Source organism: Plectropomus leopardus, chromosome 24 (genome assembly GCF_026936395.1).
Source record: "Plectropomus leopardus strain MGB_pleo_1.0 chromosome 24, ASM2693639v1, whole genome shotgun sequence".
Taxonomy (NCBI): Eukaryota; Metazoa; Chordata; class Actinopteri; order Perciformes; family Serranidae; genus Plectropomus; species Plectropomus leopardus.
The window spans coordinates 1,808,705-1,820,734 of NC_142199.1; the positions used below are offsets into that span (position 1 = coordinate 1,808,705).

At 36.8% G+C, this 12,030-nt stretch overlaps 1 protein-coding gene across 1 annotated transcript; it reads left to right on the plus strand.

Moving 5' to 3' along the window:
• The first annotated feature begins 2,691 nt into the window (after window positions 1-2,691).
• Window positions 2,692-11,608, plus strand: LOC121962952 (growth/differentiation factor 8-like). The gene is made up of 4 exons (XM_042513295.2): window positions 2,692-2,842; window positions 4,152-4,480; window positions 5,853-6,223; window positions 7,061-11,608. Exons 2-4 carry the CDS (start codon window positions 4,153-4,155, stop codon window positions 7,439-7,441), a joined length of 1,080 nt encoding a protein of 359 aa, XP_042369229.1. The 5' UTR covers window positions 2,692-2,842; window position 4,152; the 3' UTR covers window positions 7,442-11,608.
• Window positions 11,609-12,030: the final 422 nt, after the last annotated feature.

Genomic DNA, 12,030 nt, shown 5'->3' on the forward strand with positions numbered 1-12,030 from the left:
TGACTGAGACGGTTTTAAAGCTACATTTTTGCAGTTAACAGAGAATAAAAGGCGTCTGAGGTCTATAAAATAGTGTTTTTGTTTATAGTCGGGGCTTGAAACCGTAACGCCTAATGTAGCACAAAGAGTACAAACTGACACAGCCAACACCTTATGGCCGGAGCGGCAGTTTAGGTGACAGGTGTGGCTCTGCCTCCAGGCGACGAGGTGCATTGATGTGAGTGAGTCACCCGACTCCTCTGCCAAATTTTCAAAGTATGGCTCTGAGATTAAGGAGTGGAAAACAACAAGCAACAAAAGACAAAAGAAGAAATCATCAAAAATTTAGCAAGAAATTTGCAAAATGAACAAGAAACTTAGCTGGAATTTTTTTTAAGAAACCAGAAAAAAAAAAGAAAGAACAAACAAAAAGATTTAAAAAATTTAAAAAATTAAAAACTTTTTCCCCTTCAGTATTAACTTGTCATTAACTTGTTTGTTTCCCCAAACAAACAAGTTAATGACCTGGAAAAAAAGTTTAAAAATTACAATAATTCTGTAACAAAAAAAGAAATACAGTTTTCCCTTACTTTTTTTTCCCCTAGATGATTTTCCCTAGCTTTTTTTAAAAAAAAAAATCTAAATCTACTTATTTCTTGTTATTTGTGGAACATTTATTAACAAGTTTCTACTTGCCAAAAAAAGAAAACATAAAAGAAGAAGAAAACACAAACAAGTAAATGACCTGAAAAATCATGCAAAAATTATAATGTTTCTGCAACATAAAAGAAATGCAGTTTTTCTGCAGTTTTTCTTTCCTTTTACTAAAAATATTTCTCTAAATCTCCTGATTTCTTTAATTTGTGGAGCATTTCTTAGGAAGTTTCTAATTGCCAAAAAATGAAAGAAAAATAGAATAAAAAATGAATGTGTAAATGGCCTGAAAAAGAAAAGTTCAAAAATTATGATAATTCTGTAACATTAAAGAAACAGAATTTATATAAAGATTTACAAAAGCAAATCCTCCGGTCTGGGGGCTTCAAACTATGACTTTCTGCCTCTCAAATAAACCATTTCACAAACACAGGCTTTCTACAGAAGTAATTATTGTTATTATTTTGTGGTTTGACTGAAAACGAAATGCACGAGGATCCTTTCTATGAAATATTTTATGTAATATTTTCAGTAAGGGGGTCCTCCAGTGAGACAGTGCTTTCTTCTTTATGTGACCAAAGTAAACTGAACTTTTCCTGAGCCTGAACATGAACTTGGCTCTGCTTTCGTACTCGCAGACAGTCGTCCAATGAAACATGTTGAATGACGAGGCCGTCCTGTTGAACAGGTGTCTTCTGCCTGACGTGCTGTCTGTCTCTCAATGTGATTTAACCCTTAGATTACTGACGCAACATCACTTTTTCAAGCTATTGGACCTCTGAACCCTGAAGATGATGTGTTTTGGTAACTTGGTAAGAAGGAGTAAAAGTATACATTTATTTAATAATAATAATAATAATAATAATAATAATAATAATAATAATAATAATGAACTTTATTTATATAGCACCTTTCATACAAGAAATGCAGCCCAACGTGCTTTACAAGAAAGAAATTAAATGCACCAAGTGCTTCACATCAAAACATATAAAAGACAAAAAGACACAACAAAACCTGCATGTAAAGATAAGTAAGCTAAAATAAGGATAAAAATTTAGTGCACAGAATGCAACAACATAAAATGGAAAATAAAATATACTATATAATTTAAGATATGTATTGGATTTAAAGTATGAATGTATTTAGGGAATATATTTGAGTAAAGGTATACATTCTACATTCTAAAAGTAATTTTTTTAAAGAGACGTTTTGGTGTAACAGTATATATTTATTTAGGAAATGACGTGGATTATAACTACAAATTCATTGATGGTGAAGTTAAAATATAAAATTATTTAAGGTATGTATTGGAGTAAAAGTATAAATGTATTTAAGACATGTATTGGAATAAAAGTATACATTTATTTAGATAATGTATTTTAGTAAGGGTATATATTTTATTTAGGAAATGTAGTTAGGTAAAAGTAAAAATTTATTGAAGTCATGTTTTGGAGTAAAGGTATACATTTATATATTAAATGTGTTTGAGTAAAAGTATGAATTTATTTGCAAAATTTAGTGAAGTAAAAGTGAACATTTATGTAGGAAATGCGGTGGAGTAAAAGTGAAAGTTGACAGTAATATAAATACTCAAATAAAGTGCAAATACCCTTAAAAATACTTAAATGGTATTGTAATAAAGTATTTTATGTCATTACATTACACCACTTGTTACACTCAAGCACATATAATAACAGAAGAGCAACTAAAGTAAATATTTAAAGTAGAGGTATATGTGTATATGTACTTCCCTTAAATGTCAACACTTGCTCTCTATGCAAATAGAAATGTGCAGCCCCCTGCCTCTGATTGGAGGAGACCTGCTGACGAGGAGCCAATCAGACACAGGGGACTGAACATTCCAATTTCACCTAAGAACTTAATTCTAATGATAAATGCTGTTTATGCAAATTTGAATGTTCAGTCCCCTGCGTCTGATTGGCTCCTCGTCAGCAGGTCTCCTCCAATCAGACGCAGGGGATTGAACATTCGAATTCGCTTAACAACAATGATAAACCTAATTGGAAGCGCTGTTTATGCAAGATGGAACGTTGAGTCTCCTGGATCTGATTGGCTCCTCGGCACCAGGTCTCCTCCAATCAGAGGGCGCGGTGCGAACTTCCAGGACTCTACAAACACCTGGTGGTCCGGCCGATGTGATTGATGGAGGAAGCGGCTGGAAATCGTCCGGTTGAGACCTCTTTATATGGTAATACATACTCGACTTGATTCATATTGTTTCTGAGCCACTAGAGTCACTGGTTGTAGGACTGAAGAAGGCAGTAGTTTATAAAAAAACAACAACATTGACTAAAAACACAGCGTCTCTTTTAAGCGAGATACACGCGCTGTAGGGGTGCTGTTTCGAGTTGTAATTCGTTTTTCACGAAGCAAGTTTTCAATTCCACACTTTTAATTACAATGGAAGTTAAGTAGCCCTTTTTTAAAAGTGCCCTATTATTTATATATTCATTTCGTTGAGTTGAACAGCACTTTATGACACTTTAAAATCTGTAAAACTAGGATGTAATGTTAGAAATATGAAGCACGTATGTTTGATTGTGCTGCACAACTTTCTCCACCAGGTGGCGCCTTTCAGCAAGCTTTTACTTAAAGTTAATGGCATAAAACCTGTTCAGTGGTTGTTCATTGCAGTTTGTGCTTTAAAAAATGAACAAATTATATATTATAATAATCAAGATGCAGAAAAAAGACTGCAGGTGAGGTTTTTGTTCAAGAGTGGAAAAATAAAATTACTGAAAGTTAAACTACATCTTGCTGCAACATGCAGAGTACATAAAAACTCATAAATAACTCATAAAAACGCATTTTGGTTTATCACCAAGTCAGTTTTCACACCACAAATTGGCTTTAGTGTGTTAATCCATAACTTAAACATTAAGGGAAAAATTAAATTAAAAATTGAAACGAGTATTGAAAAAAAAAGAAATCAAGACAGAATGAAGAAGAAATAAAAATAAAAACACTGTTTAGATAAAGCACAATATATTATAAAGAAAATGAAAGAGGTGTGTGGTTTTTAGAAGTGGTAGTCTGTGCAGAACCAGAAAAAATCTATTTAAAATAAAATAGCTAAAATCATTTTTAATATGTAGTTCTCTAGGAATATTAAAAGCGCACTTATAATTTTAAAACACCTTTTTCAGTTGTTGTTTTTTTTTTTTAATTTAGTCATTTTTGTAAATATAATTTTCAGGTCATTTTCTTAGACTATTCTTTTTGTCTTTTTTTTTTTTTTTTTTACTAATTTCTTTCATATTTTGGGGTCATTTCTATTAAAGTTACCCTTTACCTTCTTCCCATGTTTTTAAAAGAAATCAAACTAATTTTCCCAGGTTCCAAACGGTTAATGAGGCTTCAGATTGATTGCTACCTCTTTAAATCTCTCCTCTGATTAAAAAAAAAAAGTTCCTCCTCGCAGCCAATCATAAAGTCCCGGGCCCCGGGAACAGACTCATATCGGACAGCGTCATTGCACTGACCTCTTCTTCTTCCAGGATGCTCCTCTTCCTCGGCCTGGTCGTCTTCTTCTCCTCGAGCTTCTCCGCCGAGATGAACCAGACCTCCAGGCTGCTCGCGGACAGCGGGGAGCAGTGCTCGGCCTGCGACTTCCGGGAGCATAGCAAGCAGATGCGGCTCCACAGCATCAAGTCTCAGATCCTCAGCATCCTGCGGCTCGAGCAGGCGCCCAACATCAGCCGGGACATGATCCGCCAGCTGCTGCCCAAAGCGCCGCCTCTGACGCAGCTGCTGGACCAGTACGACCCGCGCGTGGAGGACGAGGACCACGCGACGACGGAGACCATCATCACCATGGCCACCAAGCGTAACTAAACCAAACAGTTTTTACATTTTCTGACCTCTTTATTATTCTTTACCTCTTTTAAACATCGTGCGTAAAAACAAAAGCGTATGCGTAAATCCCATGCGTAAAGTTAATTTCCAAGCGGCCACACCGAAAACTGAAAACATTTTTGGCGCGTTTAGACACATTTATAGCTTTATGTTGAACTTTAATACATAATCCGTTCAGCATTTTAATTATAGAGTGATTTTGGTACCTTGAAATAAAATTTAAAAAATAAGTTTTTAGAAGAACAAATCTTATTGTGAGTTAAAGTATTTTTCTTTTTTTACTTAACGTTTTAACACCTGGATCAACAACAGTTCGAGGATTAAGGAGAAAACAAGTTGGAAATCTGAAAGATAAATAGAAAAATTAGTAATTCGGTTAAAATTAAAAACTCTTAATATGATAATGTTCTCAGTTACACAAAAGCACAGGATAAATACAAAAAAATCTCACAGGTTTATGTTACTTTATCTTGGAAACTGATTGCCTTGAAATAGATTTAGATTTAATTTTTAATCCTAATTTCTGTTTACTCAGTACTTTACTTAATACTAAGTTTACTTGAAGTTCAGCTGTTTTTACTTGATTTATGAAGTTGCTGCAACCTAAAAATGACAAATTATGAAGGCATTTCACTGTGAATATTGCACATGAGATCTGAGCGCACTTAACTGAACATGTTCGTTAGAATCTGATCGCCTTGACAAAGTAAAATTAACCGTTAATCAGAATTTTTAATTTAACTTAATTATTTTATAATCAGTTTAAGTTAATTTTAGGACTTAAGCCAATAAATTCAGATTTACTTTGTCAAGGCAGTCAGTTTAAGATTTTGAGTAAATAAGTAAAGAAATTAAGTTAAAAGGAGAATAGGTTAGCAAATTAATTTAACCAAGTTAATTTGATTTAGCTTTATTAAACCTACATTACAAACTTGATTGACCAGTTTGGCAGAACACAGATTTATAGCCCAAAACTTAGAATGATTGATTTAATTGAACTTTTTATTTGTAACGCACTGTAACCTGGGAAAAACTGTCTTTTCTTACTAAAACTTGGGTAAAATTGGCTTAACCTTTGGAAACCTGAGCAATTTGACTTAATTTCTTTCAAAAACAAGTAGATGGTGAGGAGCAACTTTTGGACTAAAACCCTAGAAACGTCCTAAAATCCTAAAAATGTCCTTAAATCCTAGAGATGTCCTAGAACCCTAGAAATGTGCTAAAATCCCAGAAACATGTACAGAGCTGCAGCGTCTGGCCCCTGTCCTCCTGTCATTATGCAGAGTGTCCCCCGAACATGTCCCCCGCATTTTGAGTGTCCCTGCTTTAATGATGTCTTCCAGCCAACCCGATCGCCCAGGACGAGTTGTCCTCCTGCTGTGTCTTCAGCCTCAGTCCAAAGATCCAACCCAAAAACATCCTGCGGGCTCAGCTGTGGGTCCACCTGCGGCCGGCCGACATGGTCACCACCGTCTTCCTGCAGATCTCCCGCCTCAAACCCGGGAAGGAGGGAAACAACACGCGGGTCAGAGTCCGCTCGCTGAAGATCGACATGGACGCCGGCGCCGGCTCCTGGCAGAGCATCGACATCAAGCCCCTCCTGCAGGCCTGGCTGCGGCAGCCGGAGACCAACTACGGGATCGAGATCAACGCCTTCGACTCCAACGGAGAAGATCTGGCGGTCACGTCAGCGGAGCCTGGAGAGGAGGGGCTGGTGAGTGTGCCGAAAATCAATATATCGACCTACGACCCCAGAAGCAAAAATACTCAGAAACTTTGAGCAGTGGTACGTTTGGACTTTGTGTCCGCGCCAGTTTTTATTTTGGCAGGCCCGCCGGTGTGAGAGGCATGTTTCTTTAACCAAAGGGTTTAAAAGAAAAAAAAGGCAAAAAAATCACCAAAACATTTTTTAAGAAAGAAAAAACATCACCAAAAATTTTAACTAAAAAAGGATACTTTTTTAAGTACATCACCCAAAGATTTTCAAATTGCCAACACGTTTTCAAGAAAAAAAAATAAAAATTTCAAAATAGCATTTTTTAAATAAATAATATTTTACAAATCATTGGGTTTTTAAAGAAATAAATTGCCCCAAAATTTTGAAGATATAAACAACACCAATAAAACAAGAAAGGAAGAAAAGAGTGCTTTAAAAATTATCTGACATGCCTCCCCGCTCTGCATCAGCCCCTTCCCTCTGATAAATAACGAACAGTCCCTGATAATAATAAAAGCCTTAGTCTAAAAATCTGTCCAAACTTGACCCTGGCTAAATGTTTTTAGTTAGATTTCGCTATTTTACCAAAAATACAGACTATTTTTCCAACTCTTTTCAATTAATGTTGAGTGAAAGCAGTTAAACTAATATTTTAGAGTCATAATTCATAATTAAAATTTTAAAAACAACAGTTTTTATGGTAAAAAAGGTGCCGGAGTGCAATGAAAGATTAAAATAGAGCTTGTTTATCAAAAAGGAGGATTCCCGCTGAGCTCGTGTGCTCACATCCTCCAAACGGTGCTGTGTTTGAGGATCTTTTTAATTCCTTTCCAGCAACCGTTCATCGAAGTGAAGATCCTCGACAGCCCCAAGCGATCCCGCCGCGACTCGGGCCTCAACTGCGACGAGGAGTCCGCAGAGACCCGCTGCTGCCGCTACCCGCTCACCGTCGACTTCGAGGAGTTCGGCTGGGACTGGATCATCGCTCCCAAACGCTACCGGGCCAACTACTGCTCGGGGGAGTGCGAGTTCATGCACCTGCAGCAGTACCCGCACGCACACCTGGTGAACAAGGCCAACCCGCGGGGCACGGCGGGGCCCTGCTGCACGCCCACCAAGATGTCGCCCATCAACATGCTGTACTTCAACCGAAAAGAGCAGATCATCTACGGGAAGATCCCGTCCATGGTGGTCGACCACTGCGGCTGCTCCTGAGGAGACTTTGGTGTTTTTTTCAGCTAAAGTGATGCAAAAAATTAATATTTTGTTAAAAATGCATAAACCCTTTAAAATCCCGCCTATGAAAGAGATAATCTCGAAGACAAGACTTCAGAAAGTTGTGTTTTTATCCACAAAAATTCAAGATCAGATGATTGACACATTTGTTTGGTTGTTTTTGGTAAAGTATCAGCTGAAACACAAAAGAAATCACAGAAATTATCTAATAATCTAAATTTACAACAGTAGATTTACAAGGTGCATTTCAGGCAGAATATCAGGGTGATGAGTGCAGTCGCCAGAAAACATCTTAGCATTTCGGCAGACTACACATTCATTAACAAGTATTTGCTCTGTTTGCAGCCGCTTTTTAGGCATCAAACATGCTTTTTGTTTGTTGCAATCTGTCTTATCACCTTATACTTTTTTCTTTTTTTTTTTGCAATTTTCTTCTCATTTTTTGCTAAGTTGCTCACTGCCTTTTTCCCACATTTTTATTAGAAACTAAACCGATCTTCACAGATTCCAGAGGTTTAAATGCTGCTATATTTGTGGAGTTGGTTGGGAGTGCTTGTGTATTTAAAAAAAGCTATTACTCATTAATGAAAACTCAAATATTAAGTTGGCCAAAAGGGCGATTCAGAAACAAGATAGTTAGAAGGATAAGCAGAGTCCTGCTGCTTCCTGTCCTCCTGTCTCATGAAAACGTGTCCTGATTTGAGCCTTGACCAGAACAAACCCCTGCAGGGTGTCTTCCATGTGCGCCTTTATTTTGAAAAACAAGAACCTAATGACTGTCCCGGAGCTTGTTTGCAAACTCCTCGCTGTGATCTGTTCTCAAGAGCCTGACCAAAGACGGCTGACCTGCCTTCTGCTATGATATAATGAATTAATATTGTGAGGCGACAGCACGGCACGAGGGACGGTGACAGGCTGAGAGACGTGTCAATCAAGACAGACGTCCAATCAGATCTCAAAGATACTCCGGTGTCCGCAGGTTCGATTCCAACCTCGTCCCCTTTGCTCTATGTCATCCACGCATGTTACAGCCGTCCTGTCAAATAGAGACAAAAAGCAACCCCCTAACACCCCCCCAAAAAAATCTAAAAAAAATAAATAAAAGTGCAAGAAAACTACCTGAAATTTATATTTTTTAAATTTACGAAAGAAAAAACACAAAAAGTGATGAAAAATGTAAATAATGAGGCCATTTCTAATTATAAATATATATAATTTTCTGTAGACTTTAACCCTAGCTTTTTAAAAGTAATTTGCCAAATTTCTTTTCAATTTTGTGGAACATTTCTTTCCAAGTTCCTCATTGCTTTTTTTCTCATGTTTTTGCAAAAAATTGCACCAATTCACTCACATAAAAAAAAAAAAATTATGAACGGTGTCCGAAAGCAAGAAAAGTGATGTCTCTCCAGGTTTCAAAGGGTTAATGCATCAATGATAAAAATAATTTAATATTTTCCTTCTTTGTTGTCATTGTGCGTTTTCTCGTCTTGTTTTGGAGCTTGCGCCGCACGAAAACACCGTGGAGTAAAACGTCTCCATCGCTGCAGCAGGATGAGACGCCAAAAACAGAAACAGTGGAAATAGAAAGGTTTCAAATCCACAGGGAATCCGTTTTTTTATTGGTTATACTTAAGAGCAGCATCTGGTGGACATTAGAGGGACTGCAGCGGAGGGCACTTCAGTACTTTCTTTAGCATGCGTCCCACACACGAGTTTATTAACCCAATCCCCAGGAAAAAAAATGTTAATATTGTACATTTCTGCAAACCACAAATGCGTTACAGTTTGTACGTTGCACATTTTATGTTCCTATGACACTGTGGTTAACTGGTGGTCATGTTTCAGCTCAAAACCACTTGGTTTGGTTGCATAACATCATTTCTTGGCTGGTTTGGGATGCATGGTTTTGGTTGGAAATGTTAGGAAACGCAGCGATGTTTCCATGTCAAACATCTGCTTTTTAGAGGCGCAACATCACTGACAAAAACTTCTGCTTTTGTGGCGGTATCCTGGTAGAAAACGAGGCAATGTCTCATAGAAAAAACAGCCTTTTTGTGGCACAGTCCCAACAAAAAACGCAGCAATTTTTCTCTACTTCTAACGCAGTAAAATCTAAGACAAAACCACTGCTTTTGCAGCACTATCCCAACAGGAAAAGCTGCAATATCGTGGTTAAAAAAAAGCACTTTTTCAAAATAATAAGTAAAAATATCTTGAAAAATTTGTTTCATGGCACTTTCCAAGCTGGAAAGGCAGCAATGTCTTTGTATAAAACATCCACTTTTTATGAGTGAAAGTCCGTGTGTGAACGCAGCAACATCTCAGACAAAAGTAACTGCTTTTGTGTCACAATTCCTGCAGGAAACGCTACAATGTCTCGAAAAACACTCGATTTTTGAGGCTGTATTTCAGCAGGAAAAAAAGAGCACACGTTGAGTTACTAAAAAGACGAAGTCAGCTCATATACTATGTTACTTTAAAAATGTTGATATGACGCAAATAAAACTTGTGAACTTTTCATGGTTTGCAGAAACGTACGAGCAAACACTTTTTTCTGGGGAGTTTTTAGAGGTAAAACAAAAAATCCTTTGATGCCGTTGGAGCAAAAACTTAAAGAAAATCAGACCCAGTTTTTATCTCGAGGTTGTTTCCCGTTTAAAAATCAGCCCAGGCTGGTAAAACAGCGTCTAAGCAGCCAGGAGAGTTTTGGGTCCATCGGCCTTTTGCAGCGTGAGGGCAGGAACTGAGGTCTCAGAGGGAGGTTTGATCTGGATTCGGAGCCGAGTGCAGATGTCCTGTGACTGTTGTTGTGCTTCACGGGGGTTTCTGACCCAAAAGTCTCTGTTCTGCTGTTGGAACAGGACGTCCACGAGCGCCACGGCTCCACGTTTGTGATTCTGCAGTGAACAAAATGTCCATCCAAGTTATTTGGTGCACATCGAGATGCTTCCCTGCAAAGAAAAAGGGTCGGGCGCACCGAGCTGTTTCATCATTTGTTTATTGTTTTTTATCACGACTGACAGTTTTCTTAAAATAAAGCAAATTTATCTAGAAATTTCCCACTTAATGGGATTTTAAATCTCAATAAAAAGGACTGAATGAAATGTTAGGGTGGATATTTTTTATGTTGTTAAAATAAGAATTTAAGCTAAGCGATGATGAAATAAGAGGATTTAGGTGGATATTTGTTGTATGTTGCATTTCTGACAGCTGAGACTGAAGCGGAAAGTTGTGGGTTTTTTTGCAATTTATCTCCAGATAAAAAAAATTTAGAAAATGTGTACTTACCATGCTACAAGGGTACGTGATAAAAACACACAAGTACACAAAAACACGATTCCACTGCATTACTGTTTGAATTTCAGCTCTGTTGAACAAGCTCTATTTCATATTTTTATTTTTTTATGCACTCTGACTCTTATTTTCCGTTACAAGTTGTTTTTTTTTCATGTTTCAGATTATGCAATTATTGCAATGTTAAAAACATGAGTATTTGTTAGTTATTAGTATTACTGATAAAAACATAATACTGTAAAACTGCTACCACTGATCAGACTTTTAAAGATATTTCAGTTGCGATCTTGATCTAAGATATATTATTTTTGAGGGCTTTAATGCATGAACAGAATGACAGATTATTAGGTCTTTTGCTTTTTTAAAAATGATTATTATTAGGCCTACTATTAATGTTGATGTAGATTTGAAATATGTATATATATTTTATTTTCTCTGACATAATATAAAAGTATTATAGATAAGTATATGTAAGTAATTCAAGTTTCTGCAAGTTGCATTCATCACTAAATATTGCTGAAATGGACTGAAATCAGTGATTATTTGCCTTTTCAAAAGGTCAACAGGAATGTGAAGTATACATTTAGAAAGTATCATCAGTTTTAAGCACAACTGTCATCTTTCAAAGAGGCGTTGTTGTGTTTTTGGGGTAATGATGTCCCTCAAATATACTTTAAACCGTGTTATTTATATCTGCCAACAGGTGGTGCCAATGTGCTGTTTCCAAAATTATTGCCATGACCTTTACATGACCTGTGTGCTTTAGATATTTACATCTGGTTTGTGCACTATATATGTATCAGCATACATGTAATATAAATGTCTAACGTATGTGAGGAAAGGCTCAGCAAATATTTGCATGTGACTCGTCATTTGAAAAGTATTATTCATATATGCCTGAATAACACTGTTACCACATGTTTTATCATGTTTTGGTGAGTAAACTAACACACCTGGATGCATTTGTAAATTATTCAAATTTTAACATTTATTTTCTTTTGATACTGAACAAATAATTCACATTTTCTCTTCTTTTAAATAACAAGAACAAATCTAAACCCTCAAAATAAAGCAATGTCCACTTGGGACGCATGGACTGATTAGTGGATGGGTGTACTGGGTACAGGCCCCGGGGTCCACAGTCTTAGGGGCCCCAGGCATTCACCTGCAAAATGTAACTCAAATTAACGTGCTGACAAGCAGGAGAGTCAAATTGACTGAAAAGAGACACAAAATGTCCAAAACTACTACAAGTGGACACAAACTGACCTTGA

Bases quoted from the DNA above. Each gene is read 5' to 3' on its own strand.
- LOC121962952 (XM_042513295.2), top strand. From the start codon at position 4,153: ATGCTCCTCTTCCTCGGCCTGGTCGTCTTCTTCTCCTCGAGCTTCTCC. The intron at 4,481-5,852 runs GTAACTAAACCA...GATGTCTTCCAG, and splicing joins CATCACCATGGCCACCAAGC to CCAACCCGATCGCCCAGGAC. The intron at 6,224-7,060 runs GTGAGTGTGCCG...ATTCCTTTCCAG, and splicing joins AGCCTGGAGAGGAGGGGCTG to CAACCGTTCATCGAAGTGAA.